The following is a 21355-nucleotide window of genomic DNA, read 5'->3' as shown; positions in this document are numbered from 1 at the left end:
TTTCCAACCAAGAACACTGGAGTAGTTTGCTCTTTCCTTCTCCAGGGAATCTTCCCAGCACAAAGAACGAACCCACAACTCTGCTCAATGTTAGGTGACTGCCCTGTCAGGATGGGAGTATAGGGAGAATGGATACATGTATGTGTACAGGTGAGTCCCTTAGCTGTTCACCTGAAACTATCCCAACACGGTTTGTAAATCAGCTATACCCAATACAAAATAAAAAGGTTTTTAAAAATAGACTGTTTTTTAGTTGGAGTAGTTGAAGCTATTCTGGGAGAAAGATACAAAGAGATGAAAAGCCTAACTGCCACTTTTCAAGAGCCCAGAGCAAAAGCAGGATGCCTCACATGCCCCCAGCACACAACACTTGAGGGTTCAGCCAGTCCCCGAAGCCACCCCTCTGACTGACCCCTGGGAACACCTCTCCCCTCACCCCATAGAAGGAACCAGCTCACCCCACCACCTCGGGGAGTGAGCAAGCAAGGAAACTGTCATTTGTTCTCTGTCCCCTCTGCTGAACCAGGACCCCCAGTAAAGCCATGCATGCCTCAATTTCTTTTAAGAAATTTATTTCTATTGTCTGGCCTCTGATTGATTTCTATTGATGAAGGAGGCCAAGAGCCTGGTGTGTAACAATTTGGGAACAAGAGACACATGGGGGCTGGGAGGAGGACAGGACTCAGGCTTGGGTGGGGCAGCAACTTGGTGGGTTCAGGTGATCGATGTGTCAGGGGAAGACTCATGCATAGGCCTGGGGACAGGGCCCTGGGTGTAATCTCTGGCAAAAGGCAACATGGGGACCACGTAGCCCAGTGGAGAAGGCTGGTGAAGAGGCAAATGACTAGGAGAGCAGGAGAAAGGCAGAAGGACAGCATTAGAGTCCTGGTCAGGACAGCCAGGTAGGGGAAGATGGGCCTCTCTGGACAGGCCTGGCAACCCCCACCCGTGCATGCTCCTGGCACCTGGACATAGTCTAGACCCCAGATGAGAGTGGAATCAACTGGGAGGTAATTTTAATGAGTGTTGACAACGAGCATACTTCTAAGAACATGAAACTCCACCTGATTGCTCTTGCTACTTCCCTAAAACTCTGCTCGAATCTATTTCCACATCTATAAATAGGGAACCCAGAGTCACTCAGTGACAAGACATGAAATGGAGCACTGCCCGTGCTGAAGTGTCAGCATGACCCTCCGAGGTCAGGGCTCACTCACCCCTGAAGCTAGCAGAGGCCAAGAGCCCCATGATAACAGCGAGATGGAGCCCTCTATCACAGATGTTGACCTCTCAATGTTATTGGTAGACCCACTTCCCAAGAATTAGGAGGCCTTGTCAGTCCCAACGAGTGATGGATGATCTCACTCTTCATCAGTGGATAGCCCTGAGACGTGAACGTGAGATGCTCAATGCTGCTTGGACACTGCATAAAAGTAAATTATGAGGGGGAAGAAAATGGATCACACAGCCTACAGTGTAGATCCCTTGGAGGAGAGCATTGCAGTCCACTCCTGTATTCTTGCCTAGAGAATCCCCACGAACAGAGGAGCCTGGTAGGCTAAAGTCCATGGGGCACTAGGAGTCAGACATGGCTGAAGCGACTTCGCATGCACGAACGCACCAGAGTAGAACAAGCAGCCGGAAGAGACCGCCAGGGGGCGCCCAGTGGCAGCGCTGGATCCCGGTCTCCACGCGGAACCTGGAAAATCGGATTCCGGCCTCAGTCCTCAAACTTCCTAATGAACAGTTACTTTGGCCCACAAAAGGTCTAGGACTACTCTCGGACAGAAAGTACTAGAAAATATATTGCTGATGACACTGCACTTAAGGGCTCTCTCCAGGCCCTTTCAAGAGATCCACAGAGTTTTCCGGTGGGGGTGGTGGTTTTTTTTGGGGGCGGGGGGGTGCGGTGCAGGGTGCAATCTTGAGTCTTTTAAGAAAAGCAGGGCTTCCCTCGAAGCTCAGTCAGTAAAGACTCATCCTGCAACGTACGAGATCCGGCTTCGATCCCGAGTCAGGAAAATCCCAAGGAGGAGGACATGGCGACCCACTGAAGTACTCTCGCCTAGAGAATCCCCATGGTCAGAGGAGCCCGGCGGGCTGCAGTCCTCGGGGTCGCAAGAGTCAGACACGACTGAGCGAGTAAACCACCACCGCAGGAAGACTGCAGGCGGGAATGAGGAGGAAGGTTGAGAGGCGAGAATGTCTTGGAGGAGAAAAGTCCCCCGCTGAGGGACTGGAGGAGAAAGGAGTGAGTTGGGAGGGCGCGGCTACTGCCCGGCGTCAGTGAGGGGGGCGGAGAAGGGACTGATGCCGGGCTAGCCCTCGTATAAATAGCTCCCGGCAAGGTCGGATCCAACCAGTTTCCACGTGGTGATGGACAGGAAGGCTGGCCCCGGAGCGCGTCTTGGTTTCGCGGCTCAGGTGCTACTCGTGGCTCTCCGGTTCTGCACGGCGCTAGGCGGTGAGTTCGGGGATTAACCTTTGGGGAGCGGACACGGGGCCATAAGACCGGATCGGGTGTCCGAGGCGGTTCGGGGAACGCCGCGGCGAGGCCGCCTCCCTGCTTTAAAGCTCCGCGCGCTCCTTTCCCGCTGGGCTCCTGCTCCCCGCCCCGACTCGCGGCAGGTTGCCGTCCCCCTGCAGGGAAAAGACAAGATCTGGGTGAAAAAGAAATCAATCCCAGCAGGAAGGGAGGGAAGGCAAGGAGACGAAAGAGCCAGGTCGGCGTCACGAAATGCTGCTGCAGCCCCCCCGGGTTTCCCCGTCCGGAATTCAGAGTCACCGAAGCGGGTGCAGGAAAGGTGGCGGCCGCTTCCGAGGGACCGAACCCACGCGGTTCAGGGGAAGGCTGGGTGGAGTCTGACCAGTTGCGTTGGCCGCAGGAGAGGTGGCGGGAGATGGGCAAGGGTCTAGGTGGAGTCCGCCACTTGGGCGGGAAGTGGGGGGCCAGCGCAGGAGGGAGGGGCGGGGAGATGGGTGGAGTCTGTCCTGGGAAGCCTCCTTAGAGTCCTGCTTGGTTACAACACTATTTTTTCCATATCCCTCCCCGTCCAAAGAACCTCAGGGCCTCCAACAACTTCCCATCTGTGAAGGGATCCTAAACCTGTCCTCTGTCAACTGGCACCCTATCCTCTTGCCTGAGAATTCACCCCAGCAGAAGCCTCCCAGCCTGGCCCCCAGGACGTAAAGCAGGAGAGATGGGAGAAGAGTTTCCCAAAGTGTGTGACACAGGGCACGAGGGTGAGGACGGGCACCCCCACTTCTACCCTTTGGTCCCACATTCATATTCCCTGAGACTATGGAGACAGTGGCCTCTTATAGCTATATTTAAGACAGGAGTTGGAGAACCTTTTCTTCAAAAGACAGAGAGTAAATCTGTTGGTCTCCACAGGCCATGTGGTGTCTGTGTGTGTTATGCATCTCCACATTTGTGCTACAAGAGCAGGAAAAGACGACCTGAAAAAAGCAAAAGAACCATGTGACTGCCCTGGGTCACAAAACAGTAACAGATGACTCCTCCCCTAAGGACTAGTGCAAGGGATGCCTTAGCTGCCTGTTAGTGAACCAAAAACTTGCTCTGTCCTACCTTGTAGGTTCTGGGTGGTGTGAATGTGAAAGGAGTGTGGGTCCAGCAGATATGGGCTACTGTCCCCTGACCCCTCTGCTCTAGAATGGCTTCCTTGGTCCATGGAGATATAGGGGATATTGCACGAAGCCTCAGGCATGAGCAGGGAATAGTGTGTGCATGCTAAGTCACTTTAGTCATGTCCAACTCTTTGTGATCCTATGGACTATAGCCCACGAGGGTCCTCTGTCCAAGCGTTTCTCCAGGCAAGAACACTGGAGTGACTTGCCATGCTCTCTTCCATGGGATCTTCTCTCACTCAGGGATAGATCCCACATCTACTCCAGCTCCTACATTGCAAGCGGATTCCATATCGCTGAACCACAGGGCAGGCCCCAGGGAATAGTGGTCCTACAATTCTGATGTCAGGCCTAAGCCACCTGCTGCTCTCTTCCTATTTGTTGCCTCTGGCCCTTCTAATGCCAAACCACCATATCGCTTTAATCCTATGGTGGCTGGTCTATCTGAACTAATGACTAGGGGTTGATGAGCCCAGATCATGATAGACAACGTTGACATTTCATGACCAGAGGCTTCACCTCCACCAGCCCCCAGGACCATACCAGGAGCCACATTGAAATGCTGTAGTATTCCCCACTGCAAATCACATGGCCTTGCTTCAGGACATAAAGGGTCTGTGTTGTGAACCTCCAAGTAAAATGCCATATTCGGCACATAGCACCTCTGACGTCACAGGTTCTGCTGGGTCATCTGCCCAAGAAGCAAATCATCATTCACCAATCGTCTGTGACTGTTTTTGTGCTAGGACAGCAGTTGTAACAGAAAACTATGGTCTGCAGAGCCTGAAATATATCATATGTACAATTATCGAAATCTATGGCCACACTGGGAATTAAATGGAGATAGGATAGGGACGACACTCTTCAGCCCTGGAGGGTTGTAGATTGGTACTCCTCTCTGTCATTTTCTCCAGAATATGATATTGTTTACATGTACTATTGGGGGATGAAGGTCAGTGTCAGAAGTGTGAACTTGGAAATCGCTTCTATGGTAGCCCTCACCCCATGGTAATTTACTAACTGTGAAGATTTTTCATTCATATTGCAAATGCAGTGAATGTGAAATGAGCACTATGAGGACCAGTGAATGGGTGACACTCCTGTGGGCAGCACGTGGGACAGATGTGTACTCCTTACCACAGATCTCAGACACCACAGTAATAACAGGCGGGCCATGATGATGTTTCAGACTGCTGGACATGATAAGAGTCCCACTCTAGGTCCTTATGAATGTGGGGGTGGCTTCTCTACCAAGTGTACACTTACCCCAGTCAATGACCGTGTGGCTTCCAAAGGCCAGAAGGACTTCTGCACTTGCTGTGGTGAGAGGAGGGCCCTCCTTGCTGATGCCTGGCATCTCTGTCTCTAGTGATGGATTCTGAATATAAGACCTGACTCAGTGCTGGATACTGCACAAAGGACCCAGACATTTTGTTGGGATGTCTGCACTCAGCCTCCTGAACATCCAGCCTTGTGTTTGTCTCTATTTTTTTATATAATTTTTCCTTTCAATCATGTAGTTTTTAACAGGGCTCACTGCTCTTCTCTTTGCCTTTAGGACCACCCTGTGCTGTGAGCCAGCGACGTACTCTCTGCAGTAAGTCTTGGCTACAGTGGGGCTCTCTGGTCACTTTGGCCGCTGCATCTGCTTTGTTGCTGACATAGAGCACTCCACCTGGCATCAGCTCTTTCCCCTTCTCCTTCCTCACTCCTGCTGGAAGCACACAGGAACACCAATCCCACCACTGTCCCTGACCTTCAGCAAAAGTCACCCTTGAGCTGTTGGAGATGCTTCTCATCCATTCTTTCCTCTCGGGCTCCATAGAGCCTGGTGGACTGCACACTTTCCTGCCCTTTCATACCGTGCCCGCCCTGGCACATTCACTTCTCTGAGCCTTTGATCCCCTTCTCTACCACCTGCCTCGGAAGTTCTGGATTTTCTCTTTCATGCCATGTGCGCCAGGCCTTCTCCAGGATTCCAAGACCCATCAAAGTGGTAGATCAGCAGCATCTCCCTGGCCTTGCTAAATCCTGTGAATTCTCCTTTCTGCAGCTTTGGGTTCTGTGTTGGCCTTATGAGCAGAGTAGAGATAATGTTATGTGGTTTCTCCACTTGCTCAGCCTGTAGGTGGTGTTAGGGGGCAGGGGGGCCTTCCTGCTCTACCAACCCAGCTCTGCAGCTTTACTCTGCTCTCACATAAGTTGGGGGAAGAGGTAATGGGTCTTCTCCAAAACCTGCCCTCACCTGCATTTTCCTTCATAGACGCTCACTCTCTTTGCTACAACTTCACCGTCTATCCTCACCCCAGTCCTGGAGAGCCGTGGTGTGTAGTTCAAGGCCAGGTCGATGGGAATGTTTTTCTCTCCTATCACTGTGGTGGCACCAAGATCCAATCCACAAGTCCTTTGGGAGAAGAGGTGAAAACTACGAACACTTGGGAAACACAGACAGAAACACTGAGAGACATTGGGAACTTCCTCAAGGGGCAATTGCCTGACATTATACCGGAGAAACACACGGCCAGAGGTGAGTTCAATTCGGTTCAGTTGAGTCACTCAGTCGTGTCCCACTCTTTGCAACCCCATGGACTGAAGCATGCCAGCTTCCCTGTCCTTCACCAACTCCCAGAGGTTGCTCAAATTCATGTCCATCAAGTCAAACTCATGTCCATCGAGTCCAGGGGTGAGTTAGGAAGTCCAAATACTGAAGGGGCTGCATCCATTGTTTATGGGTAAAAAATTCAATTGGGTATTGGTCCTTCCCTAGTAGTCCAGTGGAAGGAGCAGACCTTGGAGGAGAGAACAGGGCCAATTACCTGGGCCCAGGGGAGGTGGACCACAGTGAGGCAAAGAATTTGTCAAGTCCAGAGCCTGAGCTCTTTCTTTTCCTCGATGGGGTCAGACCCTCTGACCCTGCAGGGCAGGATGACGTGCCGTTGTGAAGAAGATGGACACATCAGTGGATCCTGGCAGTTCGGCTTCAATGGAGAAATGTGCCTCCGCTTTGATTCAGAGAATGGGCACTGGACAATAGATCATTCTAGAGGGAGACAGATTAAAGAGAAGTGGGAGAATGACAGAGCTGTGACCGACTTCTTCAAGAAGGTCTCCATGGGAGACTGTCGGGCCTGGCTTCAGGATTTTATGGTATGCTGGGAGAAAATGTTGAAGACCTCAGGTAAGTGAGACGAGTATAAGGAAGTGGTAGTCCACTCAAGGTGATATGGACCCAATGTCTGTGTGTGCATGTGTGTGTCTGTGTGTCTGTGTGTGTGTGTTTTGGCAAAGTGACCTATCTAAAGTGAGCTGTTCCTGAAACGGATGGCCCTGGAGAGTGTCATACTGAGTGATTTAAGTCAGAAAGAGAAGGAGAAATATCATAAGACATGCCTTATATGTGGAATCTAAAAAGAAATAGTGCAAGAAAACTTACAAAACAGAAAGAGACTCACAGACTTAGAAAACAAGCTTATGGTTACCCGGGGGAAGGGATAGATAGGGACTTTGGGAAGGTCATGTACACACCGCTATTTGTAAATGGATAACCAACAAGCTCCCACTGTATAGCACATGAAACTCTACTCAGTGTTATGTGCCAGCCTGGATGGGAGAGGGGTTTAGGGGAGAAGGGGTACATGTGTATCTATGGCTGAATCCCTTCACTGTTCACCTGAAACTGTCATAGCACTGTTAATGGCTATACCCCAATTAATAATGGTTTGGTCATGAATAAAAATAAAATAAAATAATGTAAAAAAAAAAATTTAAAAAGTGAGTTGATCCTGGGAGAACAATGATCCAGGATGCTCTGTCATCCTCCTTCCTCTTCCACCTCCTGACATCTCTCCTCACAGCACAGGCATTTGGACTACTGAATGTAGATTTTTGCTGATCCAAATCCTGTAGACGTCTTTTTGATATCTGGGATTTATTTCTCACTGTACCCTCTTTCCAAAATCTTCTTTTAAATGTCACCAATTCCACTTCAGGAAAACTGTCAATACCACCTCTGCTGTCAGCTCCCGAGGACTTCATCCTCATATCTCTGATGTCACAGCAGGAATGAGTGGCTGTGTTGGAAACCTTGCTCCCCCATTAGCTGTCAGAGCCCCGTGAGGACTGGGCTCCTCCCTTCCCCCCATCTCGCCTGAGGATCTAACACAGGGGCCTCCATGTGATGGGTGCAAGCTGTCTGCACAGTAGGGGTTCTGAGTCAGGGGGGTGAGGAGGCATCTGCCGAGTTTGGGGTCTGGACAAGGGCTTCACTCTTACTCTCCTTGCAGCATCACCGACCACAGGCCCCCCTACAGTGCAGCCCATGGCCCCACCCATCAAGTCCAAACCCTGGATCCTCCCCGTGGTCCTCACCAGTTTCATCATAACTGTTTTCCTAGGCTGAGTCCTTTCCAGGAGCAGGTACTGAGGGAGAAAAGGCAGGGGCACAGGGCCTGGTGTGGGATGGGGAAGGTGAATCCCAGCCAACCCCTGCCCTCACTGAACCGCCTCATCGTGGAAATGAGCAGGTGAATAAGACCCCATATCACCTGAGAGCAGAACTTGGACAAGCTCTGGCCTCAGTTCTGAAAGGTCCTCACTGTTAAATGACAGTGGGAAGTGGGGGGTGGCTGGGGGCCTGTTGAAGTTAAGAGGGTTTAGCCAAGTCCCCTGACTGAGCACAGACTGCTGGCTGGCAGGGCCCCGGTAGGTGGTGTGAGAACAGCAGGCACTCAGGGCGAGGGCAGGACTCACGGGGGCTGAGAGCAGCATGGGGGCTCCACATGATGTGTCAGCGGGGAGGGGACCCACCCAGGGGCCAAGACGAGAGGGGCCGGGCTCTCATCCCACAAGGAAGGGGTGGGAAGGCCTTTGCAGACCCAACTCCAAAGGCCCGTTCTCACAGGAAGTGGCCTGGGTCAAGCAGGCAAGGCAGGAGCCCCACAGCAGCGACTGTGGGAAGGGCTGAGGCCAGGCCTGTGCTCCTGAAGCAGCAGCAGTTCTGACTCAGTGTGGCCTGCAGGTCACCAGCCTCCTGGGGACCCAGAGCCTCCATCACTGAGCAGCCCTGCCTTGAGCAGAGGTGTCTGGGGATGGGGGTGCCTAAGCTGGGGTGGAGGTGCCCAGCTGGGGGGACCAGGAACAGATGGGGGCAGGGACCCTGGTCCTGAGAGCTGTGTGTGCTTCTCAGAGGCTTGAGGGGCGCAAAGGAAGGAGGTTTGCCTGCAGCCCCCCAGGGCTGTCAGGAAGCAAGGCCCCTCCTCCGGGGACCTGCTCCCTGGTCCTTTAGGACCCCCTCAGGGAGGATCCAGACCTGAGTAAAGGGAGCAGATTGATTCCTCACTGGCTGCAGTCCTGAGCCTGAGCAGGGGATGTCAAGGCCTGGGGTGACTCTGTGATGCAGGAAGGAAGGAGGAGATGACAAGAAGCTGCTGGGCCTGGGGTGGGGGTGGAAGACATAGAAGCCCCTCAGTGAGGGCGGGTCTGGAAGGGGGGCTGGGGAGGGGCAGCCCCAGGATAGAGACAGAATTTCCTCAATCTCCTGGGCCAACACCTCTTTCTTTTCTGCAGGTGATGGTGCTCCCAGGAAGCCCAAACAGGTGTTCTGTTGGCCTCAGGACTCAGTCTTTGCTTGGCCCCCTTTGATCTCCTGCTGTTTGCATAGTTTGCATATTTTTTAATACAAATCTTTTAATGAGAGATGATGAATTTTTTTTGTTCCATATTATGTTTTGAGAGTGAGTATGATGAAAAAAGTGCTTCCCTGGTGGCTGATACGGTAAAGAATTCACGTACAAATCAAGAGACCTGGGTTTGATCCCTGGGTTGGGAAGATTCCCTGTAGGAGGGCATGGCAACACACACCAGTATTCTTGCCTGGAGAATCCCATGGACAGGGGAGCCTGGCAGGCTGTAGTCCATGGTATCACAAAGAGTTGGACATGACTGAGAGACTAAGCACACACAGCACATGATGAAAAAACTGTGATTTATCTTTATAGAATTGGTCCAGTTCTGTCTCAGTGGGCACTCTGCCTCATTCAGCGATGAATCCATTACTGAATGATCCTGCTGGTGTGGCTAATCAACTACCACTGGAAGATCCTGGGACAGTTTCAGTTTGACAGTTTCACACAAGGCTGGCTCAAAGCTATACAGGTCCTGAAGCTATTTCTCCCTTGGAATGTAGTTTTCTAGCTTTAGAAATTATTTACCAATTATCTTCTTGGTGATTGGAACTGATTTTATTTATTTTAAAAGCTATCATTTTACTGACATATAATTTGTTGTTCATAAAATGAGATGGCAGAGAATGCTGTTCACTTCAGACCTCAGGAGTTCAGACCCTAGGAATCCCAAAGCTGGTGTCCAATCACAGTGACACAGTAGATGTACCATATCATGTCTGTTACCACATCTGATGACCATCCTACTTAGGATTTTTTTTTTTCAACCAATTTTACCATTTTCCCTTGGTGGTAAATTTTCCTTCTTTATCATGCATGTGTTCACCAAAGGAGCACTTTTGATTTCATTTAAGAACTTTTCCTTTGCATTCACAACTTGATTAACTGATGCAAATGGCCTGTCTCCTGGCTTGTCCTGGCTTTGGCCATGCCTTGGATTTAAAGTGAGAGCCGTGTGATTCTTCCTTTCACTAGGACACTTTGAGGCCACTGTAAAGTTATTTTTGGCCTAATTTCAGTATTGTGTGTCTCAGGGACTCAAGAGGTCTGAGGACACAGAGAGAGATGAGGGAAGGGAAGGTCAGTGGAGCAGTCAGAACACACAGCATTTATGGATTACGTTTGCCATCCAATGTGGGCACAGGTCCTGGCCCACAAAACAATTACAATAAGCATCAAAGATCATTGATCACACAAAAGCAGGAACCAGATGGACGAATAGGAAGCCCTGAGCGCCCCCTTCCTATGAACACACCTAAAGTACAACTTCCCTGGACTTCCCTGGTGGCTCAGATGGTAAAGCATCTGCCTACAATGCCGGAATCCTGGGTTCAATCCCTGGGTCAGGAAGATCCTCTGGAGAAGGAAATGGCAAGCCACTCCAGTACTCTTGCCTGGAAAATCCCATGGACAGGGGAGCCTGTTAAGCTACAGTCCATGGGGTCTCTAAGAGGCGAACACTACTGAGCGACTTGACTTTGCTTTTTACTTTACTTTTAAAGTACAACTTCATATAAAACCACTCTCATGCTCTCTCTGTGAACATTCTCATGCTAATGTCTGGCAGAAACCCCCTCACAGACAAACCCAGGAATCATGTTTTACCAGCTCTAGGGGCATCCTCAGCCTTGTCAAGTGACACAGAAAATGAATCAGAACAGGGTGGGAGGCAGGTTCATGAGGGAGAGGCTATATATATACTTATGGCTGACTTACATTGTTGCACAGCAGAAACCAATACAACGTTGTAAAGCAGGTGTGTGTGTGTGTTAGTTGCTCAGTGGTGTCCGACTGTTTGCGACCACATGGACTGTAGCCCACCAGGCTCCTCTGTCCATGGAATTCTCCAGGTTATCTTCCAATTAAAAAAAATTTTTTTTAATTAACCAGGAAAAGGGCTCCATATTGCATGATAGCAGTTACTAGGCAAACGCAGTGTTGAGTTCTGATAATTCCTCACCTCCAAAAGCCTGTGGGAAAGGACAGAAGTCCACACCAAGTCCAGTTTTATGGCCTGTTGACACTAAAGGGATTTAGCAAAATCAGGCTTGACTCAAACCAGACTCACTTTGGGAGGGGCTCACGTGGGGTGAGGTGGAGACAGCAGAACCCAAGGCATGAGCAACAGACAGATTGGAGTGAGAGCAGCACTAAACATGGCATGACCTAAGTCTCCATCAATGGATGAGTGTCGAGAAAAAGTTAGAGATATATATATTCACATAAGGGATATCCATAAAACAAACAGAAATCTTCTCATTTGTGACAACACTGAATGACCCTGAAGGCACTTTGCTAAGTGAGATAAGCCAGAAAGACAAAGGCAAAATTATATTATCATACTTGAGTGGAACCAAAAATAACTTTTTAAAAAAGCCTCAAATATTATGGAACAGAGTGATGATGATTGTCAGAGACCGGGCTTGGGGAGGATGGGAGGAAGGGGTGACGGCAGCAAAAGTACAAAATTCCAGCTACAAAATAAATAGGTCCCGGGGATATAAGATATCAGTTCAGATCAGTCGCTCAGTCATGCCCGACTCTTTGCGACCCCATGAATCACAGCACACCAGGCCTCCCTGTCCAAACCCAACTGCCGGAGTTCACCCAAACTCACGTCCATCAAGTCGGTGATGCCATCCAGCCATCTCATCCTCTGTCGTCCAATTCTCCTTCTGCCCCCAATCCCTCCCAGCATCAGAGTCTTTTCCAATGAGTCAACTCTTCGCATGAGGTGGCCAAAGTATTGGAGTTTCAGCTTCAGCATCAGTCCTTCCAATGAACACCCGGGACTAATCTCCTTCAGGATGGGCTGCTTGGATCTCCTTGCAGTCCAAGGGACTCTCAAGAGTCTTCTCCAACACCACAGTTCAAAAGCATCAATTCTTCGGTGCTCAGCTTTCTTCACAGTCCAACTCTCACATCCATACATGACCACTGGAAAAACCATAGCCTCGTCAAGGCTGTATATTGTCACCCTGTTTATTGAACTTATATACAGAGTACATTATGAGAAATGCTGGACTAGAAGAAACACAAGCTGGAATCAAGATTGCCAGGAGAAATATCAATAACCTCAGATAAGCAGATGACACCACCCTTATGGCAGAAAGTGAAGAGGAACTCAAAAGCCTCTTGATGAAGGTGAAAGTGAAGAGTGAAAAAGTTGGCTTAAAGCTCAACATTCAGGAAACGAAGATCATGGCCTCCGGTCCCACCACTTCATGGGAAATAGATGGGGAAACAGTGGAAACAGTGTCAGACTTTATTTTTCTGGGCTCCAAAATCACTGCAGATGGTGACTGCAGCCATGAAATTAAAAGACGCTTACTCCTTGGAAGGAAAGTTATGACCAACCTAGATAGCATATTCAGAAGCAGAGACATTACTTTGCCAACAAAGGTCTGTCTAGTCAAGGCTATGGTTTTTCCAGTGGTCATGTATGGATGTGAGAGTTGGACTGTGAAGAAAGCTGAGCGCCGAAGAATTGATGCTTTTGAACTGTGGTGTTGGAGAAGACTCCTGAGAGTCCCTTGGACTGCAAGGAGATCCAACCAGTCCATTCTAAAGGCGATTAGCCCTGGGATTTCTTTGGAAGGAATGATGCTAAAGCTGAAACTCCAGTACTTTGGCCACCTCATGCGAAGAGTTGACTCATTGGAAAAGACTCTGATGCTGGGAGGGATTGGGGGCAGGAGGAGAAGGGGATGACAGAGGATGAGATGGCTGGATGGCATCACTGACTCGATGGACGTGAGTCTCGGTGAACTCCGGGAGTTGGTGATGGACAGGGAGGCCTGGCGTGCTGTGATTCATGGGGTCGCAAAGAGTCGGACACGACTGAGCGACTGATCTGATCTGATATATATTATGCAAAAGTAGGAAGTCAAGAAACACCTGGAGTAACAGGCAAATTTGGCCTTGGAATACAGAATGAAGCAGGGCAAAGACTAATAGAGTTTCGCCAAGAAAATGCACTGGTCGTAGCACACACCCTCTTCCAACAACACAAGAGAAGACTCTACACATGGACATCACCAGATGGTCAACACTGAAATCAGACTGATTATATTCTTTGCAGCCATAGATGGAGAAGCTCTATACAGTCAACAAAAGCAAGACCAGGAGCTGACTGTGGCTCAGACCATGAACTCCTTATTGCCAAATTCAGACTTAAATATTTCTATATATTTCAAAATGATCACCGTAAGTCAGTAAGTTGAGCTACCTTCTGCCACCATGCAAAGATGTTAAACTCTACTATGTTCCCCACATTGTACTTTTCATGCCCTTGACTCATTTATTTTGCAACTGCGGGTCTGTTCCTCTTAATCTCCATCCCCTACTTCTTTCACCCTCCACCCACTCTGACAACCACTTGTTTGTTCTTTGCATCTATGACTCTGTTTGTTTGTTTTGTTTTTTAGATTCCACATGCAAAGGCATACAATATTTGTCTTTCTCTGTCTGACTTATTCCACTTAGCTTCCCTGATAGCTCAGTTGGTAAAGAATCCGTGTGCAATGCAGGAGACCCCAGTTTGAGTCCTGGGTCGGGAAGATTCACTGGAGAAGGGTTAGGCTACCCACTCCAGTATTCTTGGACTACCCTGATGGCTCAGCTGGTAAAGAATCCACCTGCATTGTGGGAGACCTGAGTTCAATCCCTGGGTTGGGAAGATCCCCTGGAGAAGGGAAAGGCTACACACTCCAGTATCCTGGCCTGGAGAATTCCATGGACTGTATGGTTCATGGGGTCGCAAAGAGTCGGTCATGACTGAGCGACTTTCACTTTCACTTTCTAGGTCCACCCACGTTGTCACCAATCGCTGTGGCTCCTTTTTAGGGGGTGGCGGCCCACACCATGCAGCAGGTAGGACTTCCCTTTCCAGGGCCTGAACCCATGCCCCTGCAGTAGAAGCACAGGGTCTTAACCCCTGGACCACCAAGGAGGTCCATATCTTTTAAAGTCTATAATCAACATCAGTGTTTCCAGTGACTAAAAGTGAGTGGGCAGTTCGTTAAAATACCTATCATACTTGTAATAAGTATAGTATTATATGGACTAATTTTATGAAGCTCATAAACTATAAACATCATAGTAAGTGGAAGTGACTTCTAGTTCTGGCATTCACTTGGTCTAAAAGATCAAGGGCTTCACTGAGAAAAATCATTAGTTTTTTCAGTTCTGCAAACTTGAAAATAGTACTGCTTGGAAATATGATTCTCCACAGAATTTACAGGTTGGTATGATGATTCATGGCTGAAGTAATATCATTCATCTGCTCTTACTTCCATAGCCTGGGAACGTGTCTTATAATTTTGCCAAATGCCTACATGTTTCTAATATACTCCCAAAGATAAAGGACTTTAAGCTGCTTTACTCAAAAGGAAGGCACTCTATAAACTATAACTCAATAACTTTCTGTAAATTATATCTCAATTATAACTGTCTGTAAATTATGTCTCAGTAACTGATGTACATTAAAGACGGAAAGAGAGAAGACTAATAATAGTGGGACAAAAGAAAAACAGTGAACTTGTCCCACCTATGAGCACATCTATTGATCTGTTGTTTGGAAACGGTTTTTAAACCTTCCCCCCCTCCACTAGGACTAAATGACTGCCCGTGTGTGCACGCATGTGAAGTTGCTTCAGTTGTGTCTGACTCTTTGCGACCCCACAGACCGCAGCCCGCCAGGCTCCTCTGTCCATGGAATTCTCAAGGCAAGAATACTGGAGTGGGCTGCCGTTTCCTTCTCCAGAGGATCTTCCCAAGCCAGGAATGGAACCAGGTCTCCTGCATTGGCAGGCAGATTGTTTTTACCACTGAGACACCTGGGAAGCCCCTAGGAGCTCTGTCGCCAAAGTCTTACAGGAAAAGAGTTTGGGGCCTACAGTTTTATATCCAGACAGTTTCATTTAAATGGGATGGGTGTGTGTATTAGTTTTCTATTTCTGCCATAACACACGACAGACTCAGCTGCTCAAATCAAACCCACTATTTTCACACACTTCTTGCCTGCAGGACAGAAGTCCGAGGTGACTCCCTGAGTTTCGCTGCTCTGGTCCTCCCCAGCCTGAAATCAAAGTGTGGACCAGCTGGGCCCCTGGCCTGGGGCCCTGAGAGGAATCAGCTTCGCACCCCTCCTCCCCACCTCACTAGATCACTAACAGAAGCCATTTCCTTAGAGTTTCTGGACTGGGAAGCCATTAAGACCCAGGACTAGGAGGGGGTGCCCCAGAAGTTTCTTGCTGGTGGTTCCTTACCCCTGACTTATTTCTCCCTGCAGGCTCTTCCTCCTTGTAAATTCTCCTGGGGCTGGTTGACATCCCCCGGTCAAGGCAAGGCCAGATAAAATTTAAAAACTGGCAAAAAAAAAAAAAATGTACAGTATGGAGGAGAGGTAGCACACAGAGAAGAGGGCGTGGCAGGAAATGCTGCTGCCCACAGGCCGCCCCTCCCCCTCAGAAAGCAGGAGCCCCTGAGTTGGGCAGGGCAGGATAAGGCAGTTCCTCCCTGTGGTTCCCTGGAGAACCCTGAGAAGACCTGAAATGCTTTAAAAAGCAAGTGAGCAAGTGAATGCACGCACGCGCACAGACACACATACAAACACACCCCTCCCCCTCAGCTGATAAATTCATGACACCTCTGCTTTTACTCTTGAACTTGCCAGAGGAAAACCACTAATCAAAGTGAGTTAGCGCCCACTTCCCCCAAACACTGGCATGTTACCCTTTTGCCTGAGACAAACCCCAGTGAAGCCCTCAGTTCCTGAAGTAGGAGGAATGGAAGTACAGTTTCCCAAAGTGGGGCTTGGGCCGTGAAGGTGAGGATGGGCACCCCACTTCTACCCTCTGGTCCCAGATCCGTATAGTCACCTGCTGGGGACACAAACGTCACAGTGGTACTTGACTGAGGCGGGACTCTGCAAACTTTTCCCTGCAGGCCGTTTGGAATCAGTCTCTGTCTCAGGGACCCACCCCCACCTTTGTAGAGCAAAAGCAGCTGAAGACAACAGGCAAATCAATGAGGGGGACAGGAGTGCCACTGTCCCAGCTTACCATCCTCAGATTTAGGGTACATGGGGTCCCAGAAATGGGAGCCTCACCCCTAGTGAACCTGCTGAGGGGCTCCTCAGCCTGTCTTTGAAGAGCCCTGGCTGTGGTTTTGGGACAGTGGATGTGCTAGGAGTGTGGGTGTGCTATGGAGTGCCTTCCTGGTCTAAGGGGCCACGAGAGATGATTTGTGAAGCTGAAGGTGTGAGGAGAGGGTGTATCTGATGACCACTGAGCCCACCTGACTTAATGAGTACTGGGTTGAGGAGTGCAGATCACGACGGGCACTCCTGGGTTGCCAGGTCCCTTGATATCCTATGGTATCCAGCTTTAGATTCTGTGCTCCTCGCCCCCTCTGTGTTCCCGCTTCCTCAAGAGCGGCCTCCACATGTTTTCCATCTCCCTGCAACTTCCTCTTCTGCCTCAAGCCAGCAAAGGGCACCCTTTTGACTGGTGATGGGGAGGGCTGGGCAGGGACAGTCCTTGCTCTGCCAAGCGCAGCCCTACAGAGGGACACACTTGCTGTCACAGGGATCAGGAAGGGATGCCTGTGGGTCCTTTCCTCCCAACCCCAACCATCACCTGCATTTCTCTGTCACAGACTCTCACTCTCTTTGCGATGACTTCACCACCAATCTTGAGCCCAGACTAGGATAACCACAGGGTGTGGTCTAGGCCAGGTCAGTGAGACTTTCATTTACTATCCTTGTTTAGTGAGAAGGTTAAATTCTTTGGTCCTCTGGGACATGAAGGTGAAGGCCAGGGAAGACAGACAGAGACTCCAAAAAACCTGGGGAAGAACTAAAAACAAAGCCAGCTTGACATGAAGCTGGAAACTGTCACAACCAATGGGAAGTAGGAAGGCCCAGGGCAGAGGCAGAAGAATCACTGTAGGGTTACAGAACTATGTGTTTGCATACAGACTGGAAGTTGGTCCCACCTAAGAGGCCCAGCAGCCAGGGCAGGGACAGAGAGGATAGAGCAGGACCAGGAGACTGGAAGAAAAGCAGAGGAGTGATGGGGCATTGAGACAGGTTGTCTAGACCAGACACAGACCTCCTCTGCTGGGGGTAGGACTTCCCACCCTGCAGGGAGGGTGATGTGTCAGGGCAAAGCAATGGATGCTCCAGCAGATTCTGGCAGTTTGGCTTTCAAGGACAGAAAGAATACTTTTTGACTCAGAGAACAGAAACTGAACAGTGGTTCATCTTGGAGGCAGACATTGGACAATCAGAGAGCTGTGACTGAGTTCCTCATGAAAATCCCAAATGGAGACTGTAAGGGCTGGCTTGAGCAAGCTTTCGTGCACTGGGATAAATTGCCAAAGACAATAGGTAATTGAGATGCTCAGGATGGAGTGGTAGTTCTCTCGAAATGAGATAGACCTATCCCACTCTGTGTGTGTGTGTGTGTGTGTGTGTGTGTGTGTGTGTGTGTGTGTGTGTTCGGGAAAACGGTCCATGTGCCATGACTTGGTCCAGGGAGGACAATTGCCCTGGGGATGCTCTGTCATCCTCCCTTTCTCTTCCCACCTCCTGACATCTCTTCCTCACATCACAGGCCTTTGGACTATTCACTAATTGAAAAGATTCAACTATGGAATCATTTTGATTGCAGAGATTTACTTCTTATCCCCTCTTTCCAGAATCTTCTTTTTCGTCTCACTTGTTCTATTTCTGGAATACCTTCATACCACCTGACATGCCAGCTTCTGGAAACACTCTCTACTACCTTCCTCATGAGTCACCTCATTTTCCGTCACAGCAGGAGTGACTGCATATACAACCTATGCTTCCCATATTAGGTGTTTGAGCTGCGTGGGCCCAATCCTAAGACCTGAGCCCTTTCCTCACCAAACAATAGGAGTCACAGCCCTCCTACACTACACATTCATCAACTGATGGCAAGGCATCTATTGACAATAAATTCTACTGTGCTGCAGCTGTGGGGAGGCAGAAGAACCTGTACCAGGACACAGGATCTGTCTCTGCCCTGGGGCAGGGCCATGGGACGGCAGGTTTGTAAATTACCAATTATAAAGAAAAGGCATTACTCTTCCAGTATTCTTGGGCTTCCCCTGTGGCTCAGCTAGTAAAGAATCCGCCTGCAATGTAGGAGACCTGGGTTCGATCCCTGGATTGGGAACATCACCTGGAGAAGGGAAAGGCTACCCCTCCAGTATTCTGGCCTGGAGAATTCCATGGACTGTATAATCCATGGGGTCGCAAAGAGTCGGACACGACTGAGCGACTTTTACTTTCACATCACTTATTCACTCAAGTCTCTATTCAGGAGGGGGCCTGGATGGTTTGGGGACAAGAGACACAGGGGGCCCTGGGAGAAGGACAGGACGCAGGCTTGGGTGAGGCACCAGCTTGGTGGGTTCAGGTGATCAATGTGTCAGGGGAAGACTCATGCATAGGCCTGGGGGACAAGGGCCTGGGTTTAATCCCTGGAAAGAGGCAACATGGGGGGCCTGGTAGCCTCAGTGGAGCAGGCTGGTGAAGAGGCAAGTGACTGGGAGAGCACGAGAAAGACAGAAGGACAGCATTAGAGTCCTGGTCAGGACAGCCAGGTGGGGGAAGACGGACCTCTCCTGACACCTGGACAGCCCTGGCCAACCCTACCCCGTGCATGCTCCTGCACCCGGGCACATTGCAGACCCCAGATGGGAGTGAAATCAACTGGGAGGTGATTTTAATGGGTGTCTGCAACAGAGCATACTTCCAAGAACCGCATTGTTCTTGCTACTTCCTTAAAATTCTGCTTGCATCTTTAAATAGGAAACCCAGCCTCACTCAGTGACAAGACATGAAATGGGGCACTGCCCATGCTGAGGACTCCGCATGCCCCTCCTAGTTCAGGGCTCAGTCACCCCTGAAGCCAGCAAAGGCCAGGACCCCCATGATAACAGAGATGGAGCCCTCTGTCACAGATATTAATGTCACTGGCAGTCTCCTGGAGTGAAAAATAATGTCCAAAGACAAGGACCCACTTTCTAAGGATTAAGAGGGCTTGTCAGTCCCAACAGCAGATGAGCTCACTCTTCATCACCAGATAGATAGCCCCAAGACGTGAATTCAGAGATGTTGAAATCTTGGTTGGAAGCAGCACAAAAGACTGAATGAATGAGACAAATGTGAGGGGGGAAAATCCTCCACAAAGGTTCTGTTACGGGAACCGCTGACCAAAACCACGGGCCCTGGCCAGGCCTGATACTGACCACTTGCATGAATTGTCTTACAACCGGAAGTCCTGGTGAGGAATGCAGAACTTACAAGATACCATCAACCAGAAGAACTGGGGGAAGGTCCAAAGGGGAGAGGATACGACAGTCCATATGTCCTACCAGCTTGCCGGAATCCTCCCTGGAATCCATCTCTTGGTTGAGAGATGCCTGCACCTCCAGAAAGAATCCTAAGACCAAATATGGATCAAGCAAGGTGACCAGCCAGAGACAATTTCCAGAGGCCTGGAAATTAACCCCATCACCATAAAATCCGAGACCATGAGCCACGTGGCAGAGCAGTTCTCCTGGGTTCCCTTACGCTGTTTCTCTCCACCTGGGCAACCCTTCCCAATGAAGTCTGTTGCGTTGTCAGTGCCTGGGTCTCCTCGGACAATTCACTTCCGAATGTTAGACAAGAGCCCACTCTTGTTCCTGGGAAGGGCTCCCCCTTCCTGCAACAAAGGGCAACTCTGGTGGGATTTCTTCAATACAATTGACCACTCAGGTACTCAGGGACCAGCTCGTCTGCTGACCAACCAGACCCAGTGGTAGAAACAGGGACTTTTTGTCCCTGTTCTCCTCCTAATGCAGACAACTGGCTATTGCCCCAACTGGGTAAGAAACAAGAGACTTTATTGACCTTTTCCCCTTTCTTCTTTTCAGTCCCTCCTTTTGTACTTTTTTCTTCTATCCTGGTCCCGAATGCAGGAGTCTAGTTGAAGGGCCTCAGCCTGAACTGAGGGTCGGAGCCTGATGACCTCCAGTGAGCAGAGAACTCGAATTCTGGCCTGCTGTCTGGTTTCTGGAGGGCTGAGCTCCAGTCCTCCCTGCCTGGAAGTCCAGGGGAAAGTCCTGCAAGGCCTGGTGGCAGGTAATGTCCACAAGGCCCCCTTTAGTCCCCCCTCCTCCCCTCTTCTTTCAACCTGGCCTCCTTTCCTCCCTTTGCAACATTTCAAGACCCGAGCTATTTCAGTTTACTCTGTTAGTACTTGGAGCTGAGTTCTGGGTCTCTGTAGGAGGTTTTCTGAGAGACTGCAGCCTTTCATTTACAGGGGCAACCAATTAGGGCGGCTGGGCCTAAGTGTATAGTTTGTGTTCTGTGTTATGATATGTGATGGCCATTCTGCCTTCTGAAATCAGAAATTCTGGTTCTGTTGCACTGTGGAGGTATCTTGAGTGAATGCTACTAAGCTAAGTCACTTCAGTCGTGTCCAACTCTGTGCGACCGCATAGACAGCAGCCACCATCCCTGGGATTCTCCAGGCAAGAACACTGGAGTGGGTTGCCATTTCCTTCTCCAATGCATGAAAGTGAAAAGTGAAAGTGAAGTTGCTCAGTCGTGTCCGACTCTTCGCAACCCCATGGACTGCAGCCGACCAGGCTCCTCCATCCAAGGGATTTTCCAGGCAAGTGTACTGGAGTGGGGTGCCATTGCCTTCTCCATGAGTGAATGCTCAGTTCAGTTCAATTCAGTTCAGTTGCTCAGTCGTGTCCAACTCTTTGCGACCCCATGAATTGCAGCACGCCAGGCCTCCCTGTCCATCACCAACTCCCGGAGATCACTCAGACTCACGTCCATCGAGTCGGTGATGCCATCCAGCCATCTCATCCTCTGTCGTCCACTTCTCCTCCTGCCCCCAATCCCTCCCAGCATCAGAGTCTTTTCCAATGAGTCAACTCTTCGCATGAGGTGGCCAAAGTACTGGAGTTTCAGCTTTAGTATCATTCCTTCCAAAGAA

The 21355-nt window shown here is 49.8% G+C and overlaps 1 protein-coding gene across 1 annotated transcript; it reads left to right on the top strand.

Annotated features, from left to right (window-relative positions):
• Positions 1–2143: 2143 nt before the first annotated feature.
• LOC109564044 (UL16-binding protein 1-like) lies at positions 2144–9342 on the top strand. The gene is made up of 6 exons (XM_019967586.2): positions 2144–2464; positions 5207–5245; positions 5912–6175; positions 6551–6826; positions 7932–8064; positions 9214–9342. The coding sequence occupies exons 1-5, from the start codon at positions 2377–2379 to the stop codon at positions 8045–8047; spliced, it is 783 nt and encodes a 260-aa protein (XP_019823145.1). The 5' UTR covers positions 2144–2376; the 3' UTR covers positions 8048–8064; positions 9214–9342.
• The last annotated feature ends 12013 nt before the right edge of the window (positions 9343–21355 follow it).

The sequence above is a fragment of the Bos indicus genome, chromosome 9 (genome assembly GCF_029378745.1).
Source record: "Bos indicus isolate NIAB-ARS_2022 breed Sahiwal x Tharparkar chromosome 9, NIAB-ARS_B.indTharparkar_mat_pri_1.0, whole genome shotgun sequence".
Lineage (NCBI taxonomy): Eukaryota > Metazoa > Chordata > Mammalia > Artiodactyla > Bovidae > Bos > Bos indicus.
The sequence above is the reverse complement of the archived record's forward strand: the minus strand, read 5'-3'. Positions and strand labels throughout refer to the sequence as shown.

What these genes read in the sequence shown, in the direction of transcription:
- LOC109564044 (XM_019967586.2), top strand. Translation starts at nt 2,377, where the DNA reads ATGGACAGGAAGGCTGGCCCCGGAGCGCGTCTTGGTTTCGCGGCTCAG. An exon ending in CCAGCGACGTACTCTCTGCA is followed by an intron (nt 5,246 to 5,911) that starts GTAAGTCTTGGC and finishes TTTCCTTCATAG; the next exon opens with ACGCTCACTCTCTTTGCTAC. An exon ending in GAAAATGTTGAAGACCTCAG is followed by an intron (nt 6,827 to 7,931) that starts GTAAGTGAGACG and finishes CTCTCCTTGCAG; the next exon opens with CATCACCGACCACAGGCCCC.